The 19,566-nt window shown below is 42.4% G+C and overlaps 1 protein-coding gene across 1 annotated transcript in view; it reads right to left on the reverse strand.

Moving 5' to 3' along the window:
• Positions 1-19,566, reverse strand: part of zfpm2a (zinc finger protein, FOG family member 2a) — an 86,046-nt gene that overhangs the window by 31,463 nt on the left and 35,017 nt on the right. The window contains exon 5 of the mRNA XM_062422393.1: positions 12,715-12,826. Coding sequence (XP_062278377.1) covers positions 12,715-12,826 — 112 coding nt within the window. The remainder of the gene's footprint in view (positions 1-12,714; positions 12,827-19,566) is intronic.

Genomic DNA, 19,566 nt, shown 5'->3' on the forward strand with positions numbered 1-19,566 from the left:
AATTTAACTAGAGTCTAGGTCGGACGCTTGATTTAATGTGGCCCACAGGAAAACTGAGCAGGAAGGAGAGAGCGAGAGAGCGAGAGAGAGAGAGAGAGAGAGAGAGAGAGAAATGGTAGTTCTTTATGCAATGATCACATAAGTTCACATCAATAAAGCCCTAACCCATTACCAGAAACACTACATGAAAGAGGAGGGGCCCTCTGTGAGCACAGGGCTGCTCCTCAGCGTAACGACATGACCGGCTCTAACTCTCCTGACGGCTGCTTCACTTTTCTGTCAAGCTATGCAGGAGCAGTGCAGGATCCTGACAGGCTCCCTTAACCTTTTGTAACCCAGTTCCTCTTTAAAGTTCCTCTTTAAAGTTAGGAAAACAATCTGTCAAACTCTATGGAAATGTCACATACTGTATGGATTCTGTACCTGCTTGTTTCAACACTGCTTTAAAGCTTTATGATGCTTATAATGAGAGGAATACTACACTCAACCCAAACTCAATAAAACATTTAAGCAATATTCATATATTATGTATTCATTTTATCATATTTCCTCTTTTGAAAGAATTTCAAATTAAAAATCTAAGTATTTTAATTGGTAATACACATATATAATTCACACATGATTCCATACATCAGTTTAAGCTGATGTTGATATATGATGTCTTAACATTATGAGTAAAGCAATAATTCTTATAGAGCAAAAAGAACTGTTGGCCACTGCTCTACTGAACTGCTCCGGTAAAGCAGCTGGAGATGCCTTGCTCAAGGGCACGCTGAGAGTAGTAGAGAGAAATAAAAAGAATACTATGATAATGTTCTTTTATTTTCCCCAAACCGCCCAATGTCTCTTTTCACTCAAACAAACTTTTGAAGCCGGTCTTCAGTGGGTCTCCTGAGGGCGCGAGCCTGCTCTCAGCTTATCTCCCGCCATTCTCACTTCTCTCCCAGGTGCCTGCAATATGGCCGCCACCCTGACCAAGCTAACTGGCCACAGCGGCTATCACACCCAGCAGTCTTTGACTAAGACCCTAGCACGCACTAGCCGGCTACAGCCACAGCGACTGAAGCACGCAGCGGTGAGGAGGCAGGCAGGATGTAATCTCTAGGAGCTGTTGATACAGGGAAACACACAGGGTTTGGGTCAAAGGGATTAAAATGGTGGAGGTGCTGGTTGTAAGAAGGAGAGGGGCTGTGAAATAGTGGCGGGAGCAGCGGGCGAGCCACCCTATAACAGAGAGGAGAGGGGAGATTACAGGGGAAAAATGGCGCAAGGGGGATTCCTGTGAGGAGAGGGGAAGAAGTGACTCCAAATGGCATTGGAACACAGCATTAGCAGCCACTATTCAACGGTATGCAGGCTTAGCGAGCTCAGGGCATCAGGAGGAGGTGGTTGCAGTTTATGTGCTGGTCAGGTGATGCTATAGGCAGCAGGTGTAAGGAAAACAGGATGAGGAATAGAAAAAAAAAGCAGCGCTTAAGAATCCCCACTTGAAGATTTTGTTTCTTTTGCCCCTTCTGTGACTGTCTAAATATTGTCAGCGCCATAAAAAAAAGAAGTCAAATCTTAAATAAAGGAGGCCAACTCTGCCGGGGTAATATGGAGCGAGGATGTCTGAGGTTTTAACTGAGCCCCTTCATGCCTATGCAAACCTCACATGGTTTGGATAGAGTTCCATCAACAAAACATGTCAATCACTTCTCCGTGAAAAAGGGAGAGATAGGACACTGAAACCTATCTCGCGCAAACTCAAATACTGTACTCACGGCTTCCATTTCACAGTCTGTGGGAGAGTAGGGGGTTCAAAAATCTTACATCAAATTTTTTTTTTTTTTTTTCCTTCAATCCAGCTATCCAAGGGCTCAGATTCCAGTTACATTTCACATTGAATAGACTTGTGTTTCCAGCAGTCTAGCCCTCTTCTAGTATGCTGGCTAGTGGAGCGATGACAGATTGGTTTCCACTCACTGCACGGGGGAGCACAATGGAGTGGCTTTGACAGAGTTAAGAGAAACAGTGCATCAATGCCCCCCCCTCTCCCTTCTCCATCTCTCTTTTTTCCTACACACACACACACTTCCCTCTTCCATTCTCTCTTCATTTCTTCTTTCCTCTTCCTCTCTCTCTCTCTCCCTCTCTCTCTTCCCTTGGGCTTAGAGAATGGATGGCCCTGTCTGACCTGGACGACACTGATGTCTGGTCCTCTACACTACTGTACCTACAGCACGCCTGTCTGCTCGCTCGCCGCTCCGTCCACTCTCTCTCTCTTTCATACACAGTAAGCGAACACGAGGAACAGGGGCACCCATCTCTGTCACCCAGCGTCGACAGGCAGAGGTCAGCAGAGCTCAGGCACTAAAGCAACCTTAGGGGAGGGAGGGTTTAGCTCATATGCAGCCAATACCGCTGTCAAGGTGAAGGCAGTGACATGGCTTAACTCCTAATAAATGAAAACAATGCTGTAACTGTACCTTTAACTTACTATTTATCAAACCAGAAAAGGAAGTTTATCTATCTCTTAAACAACAAAACAGGTGGTTTGCACCTATCAGCAGGCAGCCCTGTATCCCCATGAATTATACCCATACTGGACAATGCCAAACCTCACTATTTACAGTGTGCAGTTTATGGTGGTGGCATGTGGTGAGTCCCAATTTCAACCAGGAGACCAGAGATTGAACCCCTTTACACATATGTAATTAACATTAGCCTTTTATTAACTATAACCACAATCTATCCCTAACCCTAACCACACCTCAACCATAGTACAATCTGTATACCATTCTGTGTAGCACACGAGGCCAGGGATTGCTGTGAGTGGGCACCCTCATCCTGGCTGACTGAGTGACTATGTTTACATGCACACTAATATTCCACTATTATTCCAAATATGACAAATAACGCCTGTAGCATTTTCCAATTAAGACTTGCATGATACGCTTATATTATTCAGGTTTTAGGAGCATTCTTTGGTATACAACGCATTTGGAATATGTGTCTTAGTTGTTCTTTTTACTGTAGCCTCTTGCCTGTTAACTGTAAGCTCTGTGTGGTGTAAACAAACCAACTAGCCAACAGTTTGCAAGGCTGGGATAGAGATGCATGATGTGCTGGTTGTGTAACGCACCCCTGCGCAGGCAAAATGACATATGCTGGGGCAGGAAGGCATACAGAGGAGAAGGAATGAGAGAGGAGAGGAGAGCTGTTAAGGGCAGGCTGGAAAAAACAGAGCGTGCCTTCTCCACGGCAGGGACAGAGGGGATTGGTTGTGATCCTGACATGCAGCCATGGACTGATGGTAGACAACCTGGTGTGATGCACCAAAAAATACACAAGAGTGTGGTAAACATCACGGGACAATCTGGGTACTGGGTGTGCCTGTAATTATAAATGTATGATATCAGTCATATCAATATCACTTATAAATGTGAGGCAGCAGCTCACTAATGTTTTTCACCTCACTGCCTGCAGAGATCTTGTGATTTCCGTTCCCATTGGAGCAGAGGGAAACCCTGAAAACTCTCTGCATGTAAATGGGAACATTAGCGGAATATTCATTTTCATTAGCTATGTAAACAGCTGAGTGGGAATATTGTCCTTTTCAGAATATGGACAAAAGCCGGAATATTCTTTGCATGTAAATGAACACTGACAGCAGAAACACTGAATTTTATAATGACACCGACAAAAAAACTAGTGCATTTGGATCTGTCATGTCATGACTGATCCACTATTTTTAAGAAGTTGGCATTGGATGCAGTTTTTTTTGCAGAATCATCCAATATCCAACGTTTATTTCAGCTTTTTTCCACATGATTCTAACAAAGATGTTTCAACCATGCTTCTTGCAGGATTACTCACAAATTTACTAAGTATCACATTCCCAAATTGCTGCTTCTACACCTTCGCAGCTATTTGTTGAACCACCCTCATGCATCCTTGTGTCCTTACCCATGGCATTGGACTTTAAAAGGGGTAGAATAGCTATGATCCCTTGACCAGATTGCATGATAAAACAACCCGCAGATAAGGTAGTAGTGCTAGAGGTGGCTTGCAGTGGTCTTCAATGAGAAAAGAAAAACTGCGATATCACACTGATACGCCGCTCTAAAGACTATGGGGCTATGTGTTTTTTTCCATGCAGGTGGATGTACAATCAATAAAATGGATTAGCTGCAAAGGTATGTATAAAGGTTATCGCCGAGTTCTGCTGCATGAACACAGCGGCGACCCCACAAAACAATTTTGTAATGTGTCGAGCTGTTTCTCCCCCAGAAAATCTGATTATGTTTCGCCCGACCTAAAAATTGATTTGCAGGGGGTATACATTATCAAAGAAAAATGGATCCTGGATCAGTGGACGCTAAAGGGCTTGAGTGGAATTGCCGTGACTCTATTTGCTAAACTATAATAATCACGGTAACAGTCAGTGTTTGTATGTTTTTCTTTTCAAGGCTGCATCGGTGTTTTTTATTCCGCTGTCAGATTCCATTTCCTCCTCTGTGGGCTTTTTTTTCTCTTCATAGTATGATCATCTCCTCTTTCCATCAGTGCATCAGAGTTTCACCTAGACTCAGTTTCACTTGTTTAGTTCCACTCGCTGCAGTCCTGTGTCAACCCTCAGAGAGACTTTAACCGTGTGGTTTTCCATCACGCTGACTGACGATCTAAACACCCCTCCACCCCGGTGATTCCTCTATCTCTGTCCCTCCAACTCTCTCTCTCTCTCTCACACACACACACACACTGTGACCCCCCTCAAGTCTGATAAAAAGGTACAAACCCCCCCAACCACCCCTCTCAACCCCCCCTGCTTCAAAAAAAAGAAGCAGTGCGGATGTGCAGAAAGGCCCCTCTCTCCAGCTCTCAGCTTTTGTCTCTGGTTATCCCTGCACACACACACACACACACACACACACACACACACACACACACACACACACACACACACACACACACACACACACACACACACACCTCCACGACCCCCTACATCCTCTCTTCCCCACACACACACACACATATATATACTCTTCTTCTCAACCTGCTCCTAGATCTTGTGTGTATTTGTGTGTGTGTGTGTGTGTGTGTATGTGTATGTGTAGAGGGGGGGGGGGTTGACTCTGACCAATGGCATCCAACAGCAGGGCTTTATCCTGAAGCACACTGACAATGCTTTTCACACCTACTTACCACAGCAGAGATGGGGGCGGTGGGCTGGATCATACCCAGGCCTAAAAGCAGGCTAAGGGCTTTTAGAAGACACACACAGAATGGACTCTTTAATTACTGACTCAAGATCCCGCAGTAGATTAAAAAAACCTCGCGGAAGCTTATTTTCATATCCGCGGAAATTTTTCAATGAATATAAAAACGGTCATTGATTATGCCGTTAAGGGAGGGAAGTTAAGAAGAGAAATATAAAGTACATATAATCACATTAACTTGCAGTGATTAATGTAATAAAATGTGATCTTTTTCCCCCATCTGTATAGAACACATTCAAATACTGGAGAGACATGCTCCAAATATTAAGAAGCAGCTCCTCAAAATCCACTTAACCAGTTCAGCGTTCAAAGACATCCGCGAAAGCAAGGCTGATAGCTCATACAACATGCTTATACAGCTCAGATAGGGAGAGAGCGCCGCACATGCACGGATGAGGAGGAAAACAATGACTCATATCTGCTTTCAGATGCCTGTGGACTTGTGTGTGTGTGTGTGTGTACGCCGCCTTCACTCCCAGACACACAATCGGCCCTTCCCGGCGTGATCGATACCAAAGCATTTCTCATCATTGATTATACAATTATAGAGAAGTTAAATCTGTGACACGCTCTCATGTGGAAGCATTAACCACTACAGCCAGCGGTAGAGAGACGGAGTGCGTAGAAGAAGCTTCCTCTACACCTCTGTGTTTTTTTTTTTTTTCTTCTTTCCTTTCTTTCTTTTTTTAAACGCGGTGCTTAAAGCGAGCTCAGTGTAGTCCAGGTACTTCACTCAGATGATTATAATGCCACGAGGGTGCAATACATCACTCTTATTAGCCACACTGGAGCACAATGGTATCATAATTAATGGTCGCAGCAGGATTTGAACGCTGCCCTGACATGGAAAAGTGGGCCTACTTAAGCTCTACAAGGCATTTAAATATGCAGAGTGAATGGCACAACCCAAACCCTCCTGCTCTAAGGACAGCCCACGCTCATTAGCCTGACACCCTTCGTGGCATTGATACAAGGACGACCGGCTATACTCACACACATACACACACACACACAACACAAATCACAAGCACATACTCCAGAATGTGCGTGCAAGGGTCCAGACCACAGCTCCAAAATGTTACACAGTGATATACGAAAAGAACAATCTCGTCCCTCATCAGTGCCCATCACTCCTTTTTACATTCTCTCTCCGTTTTGTTGTTTTTTGTCTCAAGGCTTAGTCCACACTGAATGCAGATGGACATATATGTGTCAGCAGCCATTATGTGAATTTGAGGTAATGGCGTTCGGTCTGTGTGCGTGCTCGTGCGTGCTCGTGCGCGCCTGTGTTTTTCGCGATGAATGTGGGTGCTGTGGCAGAGTGTGGTGTCTGGTGCCTGTGCTATACTGTCTAGCACAGGGAAACTGCCTGCGCAGCGGGGAGAACAATGCACATAAAAGGCTGTCGGAGGAAGCGTCTGGAGCTGACGTCTTTCACATGGCTCTGAAAGGAGCAGCAACAAAGTGTGTGTGTGTGTGTGTGTGTGTGCGTGCGTGCATGTAGTTTATATGCTTACGAGTGAGACAGGAGAGGGGGAGAAAAAAAAAAGAAAACGCCCTCTTGAATATGTTTGTAGACAGGAGAAAATAATAAAAGTGTGTGTTCCCGTCTTGGTTATGTGTACTAGAAAAATGTGTGTGCTTGTATGTGCATGAATGCCTGCGCTCCTAAATACATGTGTGGGATGGTTAAGTCCTCTCAGATCGCTGTATGATTTGGATTTTGCTATCCTTAACCCACCATTCTCTCTCTCTCTCTCTTTCCTCTTTCCTTAAAGCCAGCTTTATAACTTCTCCTCAATTGCTAATGTGGAAGCTTCAGCTGCAAGACACGCTACTCAACAGCTGCCAAATGCCTATACCAGCCGCTCCTCTCCACCCGGCTCACTCCAGCCTGACCGTACCGAGTTATCGCGTGGCTCAGTGCAATCAATTATTGTTGCAGTGGAATCATTAATAATTTCCTAATGAAAACGATTCTGTTGATCTCTGTTGTCTTTTAATTAAACATAATTAGTCGGCTGCTCGGAGCTGTGGTGGGGACTCCTTTAGGGTACAATTTTGTTTTAATACACTGATAATGAAATTTTTACATTGTGTCAGTTGTTTAGTTATTATTCAGTCACACTATTTCGCTATGTTCCCAGATAACAGATAATAACCCTCGCACCTCCTATTCGCCGCAGTCATTTTAAAAGAGGAGGGTTGAAATGAACAATTAAATTTTGAACTGTAAGAGTCTCCTCTCACTGTTTAATGCTGCATGCTGCCAGGGAGCAGTGCAGGAAACAGTGCAGTTTTTTACGCTTTCATTTCTGGTGGTAGGGGGAGAAAAAAAAACCCTACAAATGTCTTTATACAGTACATTCCAGTAGTGATTTAAAGCTGGTTTTATTAAAAAAAAAAAGTCAAATAGATACTACATCTGTCCAGGCAGGTCATGCTAGTTCATCTTATGCCTCAGAGGTCTTCAGCTGTGGAGCAATGGAAATGAAATGGAGGCATAAAAAAAGGATCTGATTGTGAGGACTTAGAGAATATGAAATAATACAAAGACACAGCGAGTTAGCTAATTCTGCACTGTCCGGGCTTATGTAAAACGGCCTAGTTACATTGGTCAATTTCTGAACGAACAATGGGCTAAGTTGCTCTGGAGACTTATTGGACATGCTGTATCTGAATGTGGTCTGGCTTAAGAGGCTTACAGTTGAAAAGTTTAGGTGACCTCTGAATAATGCCACATAATGTGGTCACATAGAGTGTGTATAGTTTCAGTGGGCTCAGTTATCAGGTAACAATGGAATAAGCACAATGAAGGCTCACACTGACAATGAATGAAGTCATATATTGTACAAGGAGACCTAAAAATGACACTTGTTATTGCTTGAACTGTTTGCTCAAAATGTGACTGTGTCTACTGTCTGCACGCTGTAGCAGGAGAGAGGTTTGGTTTAAGGAGATCATAATATACTGTAGGAATAAATATGAACTCAGACTAGGCTTGATTGGTTACAGACCAAAATTAACAAATGTAAGTCTGTAGATGTTTTAGTCATAGAGCTCCTTTGTTGTCCAAAAACTATTAAAAACACACCAGTGAGTCACACTGTTGCACTGGCAGACGTGCTCCTTTATTATGATGAACATGGGCACTGTGGTGTATTTAAGTCAATCCTGCATACAGCATCATGGTGTTGTAAATACTAAATGTGTATTAATCCGCCATTGAAAAAAGTCCCTGACAAATGTAATAATCCCTCCTGTTTGAGTTACAGCTGTTAAAAACTACAGTGCCCAGCTGTTTTAGGAAATGATTTAGCCTTTTTTTTTAAGCCACAATTTATTTGGGACCAGTTGTTAAAGATTTACATCTTCAGTAGCAATGAGCTTTTCAAGTCCACTGGGAGTGTGTTGTTGTTGTTTTTCAATGGGATTTATTGACAGTAAGAAAAAAGAATAACACCAGCCTTAAACTTAACAAACAGTTTGACTCCAGTAACGCATCACAACTGGCTTCAAGTTTATTGGCTTGCTAAAGTTGCTAAAAAATCTTCCAGTCTGGCAGTTTTGCAGAGTTTACACTGAGCCTCTGTTGGTAACATATTCAGCGGGGAAATGCTAGATGACAAAAATCAAAGTGGGGTTGAATTTGCTTCTTCTGTTAAATCCCACTTTCCAGCTGTATTCTTTATCAATCTGTTGTTTATCTATACAGAAAATTCTCAACTGTTTTCTATCTCTCTCACTGTCTCTGGGTCCCTGTCTGTCATCCTCTCTCTCTCTCTCTCTCTCTCTCTCTCTCTCTCTCTCGTCTCTCTCTCTCTCTCTCTCTCTCTCTCTCTCTCTCATCTCTCTCTCTCTCTCTCTCTCTCTCTCTCTCTCTCTCTCTCTCTCTCTCTCTCTCTCTCTCTCTCTCCCTCCCTCCTCGGTCTCCAGCGTTACTGTAATATATAATTACTCTGCAGACTTGCTGCCTGTTTCTATAACTTCAGCGGTTCAAAGAAACTGTCGGAGTGTGGAGGAGAGCATTGTGGGAGTTCCAGGTGGATTTCTTGATAATGAGTTAGCGCAGTAGTAGAGTTGAGAGTTTTAGTAATGGCTGGCTGCTAAGGCTCTTCCTGGAGTTTAATGTAAAACAAACAGGGCCATGCTGACAGCCTGGGAAAAACAGATATTGCACTTTTCCACTTCCACTTCAGGGCTCTTGCTGCCTCTCATTTTAAGAACGGTAATTCAAAGAAGAATTTATCTTGGTGGAATGGCTCTGGGAATCATAATTTGAGACATTTTAATGCCTCAAACATTAATCATGGTCTGTGACTTTTAATTTTTTAAAAGGATAAAAATGTTCCTGTCTTGCTGTTCATCTGGATAAAAAGACACAGCTGAATCACCAAATACAAATAGTTAAGAATAGGAACGTTTTGCTGGTGAGAGGAATCATACAATCCCCAAAACAGGCCAGTAATTCTATATATATGATGTTACACTATACATTGACAACCAGGGGTGCACTATGAGGAAACTACTGCTTGTTACACACTCTGGTAATCATTTTGCTGTATCCTGTCCTCTCTCCCTCTCCACATATTTCCCACACTTCCTGAATGAGACGTATTGGTGATAGAGGATGAGCAGTAATGCAGAAATCACAGCACAGAACACCCAATAGTAAGCTACAGCCACTCAAACCAATCACCAGTCCTTACTTAGAGATACTCCCCCATAGATTCACACTGGCAAGCATCCAAAGCGAACTGCTACTATCTTTGCAGGCAGCCATAAAGAAAGCCGAGACCACTGAAACGTGAGCCAAAACATATTCTGTAAGCATACTGTGTATTGAGATATTCACTGTTTTCCATAAGTTACGCATCTCAGGGAGCAATGAAGCAGCCTACAGAGGAGAAACAGCACCGGGGTGAAGATATAAACAATCTGGGCCTCAGCTTTTCGTGGTGGGAAGAATGTTGCTGTCGGACTCTGAAGAGCCTTTAGTCAATCCACACCACTAGTGTCGACACGATAAACATTTTCCACTTCAGAAATGGGGCGAAGAGACTAAATTCAATATGAAATTCGACAAAGATTGAATATTTTTCACCCAACGCGCTAGGCTCATCGACATTCAATTTCAATGTCACCTCCAGAGGGTGCAAACATGTGCAAGATTGGAATATTTGAACGGTGATGAAGAAGAATGATGGTATAAAAATCCCAGTCACAGGCTGGCTTTGGACAGCGGACGCAGGAGTCAAACGGCTGAAAACCTTCAACAGCATCAAACACTTTCTTAACCGAGTCCCAGTCAGGCTAAGAAAAAAAAAAAAAAAAAAAATGTTGCCGGGAGCAAAATGTGGAACAATTTTGGTTACAGAGCCCCCCAAAAAAATGGACATCCAACCAATTTCTCCAAAGCTCTGTGGCAAAGCTGTTACAAAGCTGTTGAAGGAGTATGGAATTACAAAGCTTGAAATTTTTGATATTTGATGGTTTTAAAGTTTTCATGATGTGAGGAAAAAACAGCACGGGTGACGTTTTTTTTTGAGGACATTATTAAGAAATCTTCTGGAAACAGCTTATAATAAAACATACAATTCCTCCATAACTAAACATGCTAAACCTACAGTACAATGAACAGAATTATATGGTGTTTCAGCTCAGCGATCGCAGCTTCCAACGATGTAACACGAGATATTTAACTTCCACTCAGAGATTTAAATTAATTCTTTGTATTCATTTCTCTCTATTATCATTTATCATCAGTTGGCAAGCATGTGATGATTCTTTTGGAGGATTCCCCCCCCCCCCTCCGTAATGAACTTACACAGTACAACACAGAGAAACTCTCGCAAGGGGGAACGTCTGGAGATGTTATTGTGTTTAATTTAATAAGGTCAAACTGGAAGTGTCAAACAAAAGAGGATGTAAGTGATACACAGCTGAGGTGCTGATGATGCTGCCATGTGATGCTATCTCCAGGATACATGTATGAAGAGTGGCAGAGGAAATTCACCAGATTTAACACACAAAAAAAAGGAAAAAAAGGAAAAAAAGTGAGAAATCCTGTTATTGCCCCTTTTTTTTGTTTCATACAGTCAGTCTCCAAGCAAAAAGATTAGAAGATTTTAAAGAAGTGCATAATCTTCTTTAACAGCTTATCAAAACTTTAATGATTTGGTGATAAAGAGCACAAAGTTAAGTAGCCGGTTAAGAGGATAACTCCCCAGTGCAGTCTAGTGATTAGTAGATGAGAATTGGGAGACCGAAAATCCGGGTTGCAAATCCCACTCCTGCCACTTATTCACTTTGAGGGAGAAGAAGCTCCATTTCAGCTTTGGGGGTATTGTCACGGGGTAATCATTTTTGAAAAGTGATAAATAGAGGCCCCTTTTTCCTTCACCCTTTGGAATCCAAAACACAAATCTTTATTTACGTATTTATTTTGCTGTGTCTCGCTGGTTAACACCCGTCAAGACCCAATTATAGCTGCGGAAGCCTCGCGCTTTCATGAGGAGTGAAGCTACAGACTGTGGTGTCAGTGCTGTATACAGTTTTAAGCATCTCCTCGCACAATCTGCAACAAACCGAGCCCTTTACGGATCACTGTTTTGGGGCTGTTTTAATGAGGGTTTGCTGGACACAATGCGGCAGATTGAGGAGTTTAGCTTCATGACGGTGGGTCATTTAGGATTTTTTTGTGCTTTCAGGGTCGATTTTGAATAAACAACATGGATTTTCTATGACAGATGTGTTGTATTTTTTGTCTGCACATATTTACATAAATCTATTCCTTGTGGGGCTTGTATGACTATGTCTGATTTATTATAGATATACAGCTAAAGCTTTGCTGAATTAGTGAGAGAGCAAATTAAGCAAAATGGCAAACCCATCTCCACTCGTGCTTTGTCTGCTATCTACTACTGAGATAGGGATTCACTTATATAGTATAAAAGAGGAGGGGAAAAAAAGGGGGCATTAATTACCTTGTGAAATCTAAAGACCATTAACTTTGTGTGTCAAGTGATGTTTCTCAGTTCCTAATCAGAGTTTTAGTGATATAAATTACTCTTTGGATGAGAAAAACAGATAAAGTGTGGGAGTGTGTGCACATATGTCTGAGCGTGCATATGTGTGTGTATGTGTGTGTGTGTGTGTGTGTGTGTGTGTGTGTGTGTGTGTGTGTCTGTCCTTGCAGCTGTGTGCATGCAATTATTTGTGTGTGTTTGTGACTTTGAGAGGCAAGGAGAGCAAGGAAGAGAAGAGAAAAAGTTAAAAAAAAAATAAAAATAAAAAAAAATAAAAAGGGACAGAGACAGACAGAGAGAGAGACAGGCAGGAGTCGAGTGGATGGAGGATTGCCTGTGTGTTTGCAGCGGTGCTGTGGCGTGGTGTGGTGTGGTGTGTTGCGCTGCGGAGAGATAACAGGATGCCGGCGCTGCTTGCTTACCTTTGCTGTACACCACACAGTTGTTTTTGTTGTCTTCCGCTCCCTGCCAAGTCACATCCAGCAGCCACCTGGGGCCGGCGCTCAGCACCACCGGGACCGTGCTCTTCGTCTTCTGGACGGGGACAGATAACAAACACTAATCATTTGCTTATTTTGGTGATTAAAGAAACATTAATAACCACTGAGTTACGCTCTTCAGCTGCTCTGAATGGCCATAAACACACAATTTCAGAAACTATACAGCATGCAACTCAACCCACTCCACCCCAATCTTTTTTTTCTTCTTTTTTTTTAACATTGCTGGGAAGATTTGAGAATGAGGGCAGGTTTTGTGTGCATGTGTGTGTGTGCGAATGTGTGTGCATGTGTGTGTGTGATGGCCTACAGACAAAGGCTACAGTAGTGGTTGGAGTGGAGACAAATGGGAGCAAGAGGCTACTGTTGTATCAAAAAGGAGGAACTATCATCCAGGATTGAACCCAATGATTCAGCGGCAGATCTCTCAGATTAAATAGAACATCTCAGGTGTCTGTGAATTACAAAAAAAAAAAAAAAAAAAAGAAAGAAAGAAAGAAAGGAGAAAAAAAAGGGGCGATGACTTTCAGAGAGAAGGAAGCGAGTGTTCAGTGGTGAACTTTGGGCACATTGTGCCTCGCTATCGCCAGGATCTCACTATTTCCTGAAACAAGCAGGGAAGAATTTAAAGAATCAGTATCCATTTCAAAGGGCGATTGAGGTTAGAGTTTTTATAATATGCCAGAAAATTATTCCGAAAGTGTAAGGTCATTTTTCTTCTTGGTCAGAGGTCAAACATGGAGTTTTATTTCTCAGCAAGAAAAAAATAAAAGAGGGAGATAGAGTGCAACATCCACCATAATAGATTCATGTGGTGCGGTGTGACTAGATTTGCTTGCTGCATTTATCCTCATATGATTTTCTCTTCTGTTTTATTTCATTCCCCCCCTTTTGCTTCGTTGTCACTGCTCTTGCAAAACGGTGTGTTGGTATTGCTGCGTGTGTGTTGGAGGGGTAGTAGCAGCATCTCAGGCAGCTGGGTACAGTAGCCTATTACTCAAAGGCAAAATGTCAGTATTTCAAGGCCATTACTTTTGAACCCCGGGGCCCTCCTTCATTAGGATGTTACAGAAATAGTTTAGCTAAGAGAAAATGGGTTGGGGTGCAATCTCGACACTTCATTTCTTTTTCCATCTGAGGCAGGCAGCGACAGGACACTGTCCATCTGCCTAATGCAACAGAAAAATACTAGTCCTCCACCATGCTTTTCACTTATTTCTTCCCCCGCACAAGGCAACAACCTTCAAGGATAAATGCAAATGTCACTTGAGCATGTTAAAGGTCTGAATTGGCACAGATATGCACAAGAGATGAGCACTGTGCTCCGGCAGTGCACCTGCATGCCCCCTCCTCCTCCAACCGCCCATTTCTCTTTCCATGAACTCTATCTACTCAGAGGCTGGAGGACAAACTGATTTTTTTTTAGAGAGCATTATTTACAATATAGCAAAAAAAATAAACATCTCACAGAGGCGAGGAGAACTTGTTTTGGATTTTGTCTGGAAAATTAAGAAAACAAATGCAGACACTAAATATAGATAGATTTCTAAATAGTCCTTATATACATGTATATATATATAACCCTGCACATTGGCAAACTCCCCTGCCAAACTGATCAAACACAGACAGTAAATTGTGTCTGTTGATATTCTTATTTCTTCTCCTGGCATCTTCTTATCCCCGTCCTGGCAGCAGATGAGAGAGAGAAGACCTCTGTAATTTAAGTCATCCTCGATTTCACATTTCAAATTAGCCTCACAATAAAGTCTTCTATCTGGCTAACCTGAAAATCTCACACCCCTGTCAAAGGAGCAGAGCAGACCGGCCGATTGTTGCTAGGACGACTATCTGAAATGGGAATCAGATTAACCCTTTCTTAGATCTTCAGACTGGAGCCATCTCTTATTCAGCAGCGAGAGGCCTCTCTGCCGTCCCTCTGAGCCTCTGGGAATTCATGATATTCCAGCTGCTCTTAATGTAGCCAACAGGAACAAAACACCACATTAACTAGACATCTTCCCAGTGTTAAGCAATCACTATAATGACTGCACTAGTCACAATTGTTCCTTTAGTTATTGCTGTGATAGAAACTTTTAAAATTCTAACTAAGGGTATTGTGTATTATTTTGAATTAATTGTCCATTTCTACTATTTTCTTTGCTTTCTTTTTTTGTTTGAAACTGAGTAGCAACAGCCCATGACAGTATCTCAGTGCAGATTTACATAATGCATCCGTAGTGACAATAGTGGTGCGCTTTGTAAAGCATTGCTGCATGTACCAGCCGTCACAAAGACAAAGGAATGCACGAGAGCAACTGCGCACAACATATTTGGGATTAAGACACAGTGGCGTCACCGCAGGGGAGGAGCGTCTGCAAATGCAAATGAAAACATTTGTACGACCGCATCAGTTGGCCTAAGTGGCCGAGGCCAGGAGAAATGCAGATTGACAGGCAGAAAATTACGATTTCCCTGGAGCGAGGGAGCATATGATGAACTGGCTTTATGGTAACAAACTCCTCTTCTACACGACAACCACACAACCGGGGGGGGGGATGTGACGTATAGTGTGGAAGCTCTTTCCTGTCCCAAAAAGCACACTGAGTGGAGTTTGTAAAATATGCTGACCCCTGTTGGATTGTTAAGTTGCAAAAAAATGTGCATACATATTTTAATTTCATCTTTATGATGTGAAATATGAGAAAAAAAGTGGAATATATTCTATGTTTTGCTCTCATATGTTTGCAATAGGTGTTCAAATACATAAAAACAAGTAAATATGTCTTACATTTATATAGATACAGTGTTTAATATCAGTTTACAGTCTATCAGCTCAGTCAGAGGCTGTAAACCCCCCCCCCCCCCCCCCCGGCTTTCCTCTCTATGTAGTGTGTTATGGTTTATCCACCCTCTGCCTTCACTCCAGTGGTTTCAATACTCTCTCGCTATTTTTTTTTTTTTTTTTCCTGAGCTCTGTTACCGTTCCTCGTGTAAGAGATACAGTGACCAAAACAGTGTAGTCAGCGCGGAAGTGATTACAAACTGATGCTCCAAATTCGCTATAAAATGAAAATCAATATTTCCACAAGTTGCTGCAACATAAAAGATAACCTTCATTGATTTTTCTAGACTTAGGCCTCTGTGATAAAATCTAATATAAATTTTCAGCCACACGGATTTGGATCAGAGCGGAGCAGGAGCTGAACGATAAGTTCCGTGCACATCTCTCAGAGTTGGATTTTTTTTTCTCCTCTCCTTTTCCTCTTCCGAGGCAGGGCTGTACTATTTATAATTGGCCCTGTGTGAGCAAAAGCTTCTATCAGGAATCTGTTCTAATTTTTATTACTGAGAAGCTAAAGCCTGTTCCAGATAATTTGGAAATTTCAGGGGAATTGTGATAGAGCTGATGGCACAGCCGGACTGACTCCAGAAAGGAGCTAACCTGTAATAGCCTCTGTGGCTGCGCTGATTAAATGTTGCCATAGATGAAAGACCTGCCATCACCGCAATAAATTAACCAATCACACAAATCCCAAGTCACTACTAATCCCTCCTTGATACCATGATCCTCTGATCAGCTGAAGGAGGTGAAGAAGAAAGTGGCTTGTGACACTCAGCCTTCTCCTAACTCCCTGCTTCCCTGTGTAAACAACAAACTAATGATATCACCACTGACCATTTCACCACCACTGGCTACTCTTAACCTGCTTCATGGTCAGGGCAGGTGAAATCGATACAAACCTTGGTGGGAATGATTATTTTCCTCATCGCTTTTTTTTCCTTTTTTTTTTTTTTTTCTAACCCCCCCTTCCTTCCACCAAGGTCACTGACTGGCACTGTATCTGTCTTGATCCCACAGCTGCAGGATTTAGACAACTGAGAGATCAAAACCACTCTGTCTGAATATCTCAAGACATGCATTGGCTTTATACATTCCGCTTTCAACACCCACTTGGTATGAAGGAGTGCCATTTTGAAACAAAAACACGTAATACTACAGTTAAATAATGGCGTAAACATCCTTTGAATATTCCGTTTCTCCCTTTTTTTCCCTCTCTCTCTCTCTCTCCTCTCACTCTCAATAAAACCTGCTTTCACAAATCTGCTTTCCAGCTGATTTCTAAACGAATGACTGATTAATACATTTGACTTTCCCCTCCCCTGCATTACATTTTGACCAGTGTAACACCCTCTGCGACATGTCTTAAATTATCCGAATGCGTCTCGTCCTTTTCAGACGATGCCAGCGGTATAAATATAACAAAAAAAAAAAGAAAAACAAGCTTATGTATGGGTTATGTCAAGTTTATATGTTCTCTGTTTCTAACATGGGAGTGAGGATAAAGGATTTGTACCTGTTTTACCAGTCAGTTTACAGCAGACAGCACACTCACACCTTGATAACGTCCATTGCAATTAGTTGTTCACTGCGATGAAACAAATTGCATGTGGTCAACTGGAAATTTCATTAAGGGAGATTTTCCTCTAGCCCTCGTTATCGCTCTGCGTATTAATATTTTCTTAGCCTCAAGGATGGATGGGTTGCAAGGGTCTTTTTTGTTGAATAAACGGCCAAAGCCAACCTCACAGTCTATGTCTCCCACCACTATCCATGCTGGGGGGAAAAAAAGCTGTGTATATGCTTAGTTAGGCACTGCATATTTTTCATTGCGCCCCTGAAATAAGATTCTCTGTCAACATCCTACATAAAGTGGGAAATGCCTCCATTTCTCAAGTCTGCTTTTGTGTCATTTTCTCCTCTTCTAAATGGCCATGGTTACATCTGCTGAAATGAAAAGATACCTACATACCGCTTTCATTCCTTTTTCACCCCCACTCTCTCTCTTTCTCTCTCCCTCTCTCTAAGGCTATAGCATCTGCTATTGGGAGACTAAATAACAGAAATATGCAGGAATTGCACACTAATTCCCTTTAGAGATAGATCTTGGCTGGTGCCCTGTCATAAATCAGAGAATTTCGATATGAAATGAGGCAAGCTGCTCTAATCATTTCTGCATTTCAAATTGGATCACTGGCTCAATCGCTTGGCTTTTAAACTGCTTGCCTAAGAGCAAATGTGAGGTGGGAGATAATTCAGCTGAAATCTCTGCCTGCTCTGTGCGGCAGTTAGTTTACTGCTTGAGTGCAAGAGAATGCTTTTTTCTTCCCTTAGCCCATCTTTCTCTTTTCAACTTTCTTAAATTGACTTTTCATTTTAAAATCGATTAAATTGAGAGAGTCACTGCTGTTCCCGGAATCTTTAAAGGGACACCCATCACTGTGCGTATGTGCCTTTATTTGGCTGCTGCTATCATGGCGGCGCTATGGGGAATAAATATTTTCTCATTTAAATCACCTTTTATCCTGCTGACTGGACTGTAAGCATCAAAGTTCATGTGCTGCATTAGCTATTACTTATTTCACTCCATTGAAATGCTCACAGTGGTTGTATTTATATTGACTATGGGTGGCATGGCATGATTACTGTATGTCCACTCGCTTGTTTCAGACATAACAGAGCTGTAATAAAGCACAGTAATAATTGGCTGCTCAGGATTTTTGATTAAGGAGTAAATTATTAACAGCTCATCTGGAAATTATTTTGTCATATTTTTTCAAAAAACTGGAACTGGAGCTAAGTAAATCGGGGTGGAGAAAAGCGGAGAATAGAGAGTCTGAGGGAGGGTGGGGACTCCATCTAGCCTCCATTCTTCAAGACCTTCAGGCACATTGAGGTGCTCCAACTCTAAAGCCAAACAGTTTAGTATAAGCTGTACCTGCCCCGAAGACAAGCAACCCCCTTTCTCCACCCCTGCCTCCCTTCCTTTTCCTCTCCTTCCGTATAGTCTCCTACTCTCTCCTTCTCCTTCTACATTTACACATCACCGCTCACTACTGAATCCGTCAGAACTTCTATATATACGAATCATCCCCACCTTCTCTAGCCCCGCAGCATCGTTTGACAATGTCCCCCAACTTTTCTTTGTAGTGGAGAATGTTTAATTCGACTTCGACAAGTAAATGTGTGTATACTGCGATGTATAATGCGTATGTCCTGAGAACTATTTGAAGTTGTAAACAAGAGAAAAGCTGAATTTGTAATGCGTGTGCTCCAGGACTTAATCGTGTCTCGGAGGTACGGAGGCGCACGCATGCACACGTGTACTTCTTGTGTTTGGCTTTGGTCAGGGGACGGAACAGCCCCGTCGCTTCACTACTCACTGTTTGAATTACTCAAAATTTCCCATTTGAATTCAATTGGGAAGGACTTGTTTGATCTTTTTGCATGTATGTTAGGGGCTGACTCCCGGAGCAGAGAGGAGCTGTGTGAGGGAACATAATAGGGAACCCGGAGCCAGTAATGTTCACCTGTATGGATATTACCATGGCCCCTGGGGGTCAAGGTGGCAGGTGGCATATTCTTTGGACAGATCCACTCTTTCTCTGTTGGGAATAAACATACGGATGGGGAGGGGGGGGGGTTTCTTCAAAGAAGGAAAAAAGGGAACTCAGGAGTCAATCAGTCAATGGGGTCACAACAAATCCCTGCTCTCATAACCACACATGGAAGACTAGGATCAGTCAGAGGCAGTAAATAAAGACAAACAATAAAATAGCAGGCATGATGCTTGAATAAAGCCCCTGACTTTAGATAAACCTCTGTGCCCCCCTTTAGGTATTGGATTTTAATATTCTTTTGAACTCCCCTCTCTTCTCTGGTGGAGTCATACATTTCATGATGCATTAGAATAGCATCTTCTGTATGTGATTTTATAT

Source organism: Scomber scombrus, chromosome 7 (genome assembly GCF_963691925.1).
Source record: "Scomber scombrus chromosome 7, fScoSco1.1, whole genome shotgun sequence".
Lineage (NCBI taxonomy): Eukaryota > Metazoa > Chordata > Actinopteri > Scombriformes > Scombridae > Scomber > Scomber scombrus.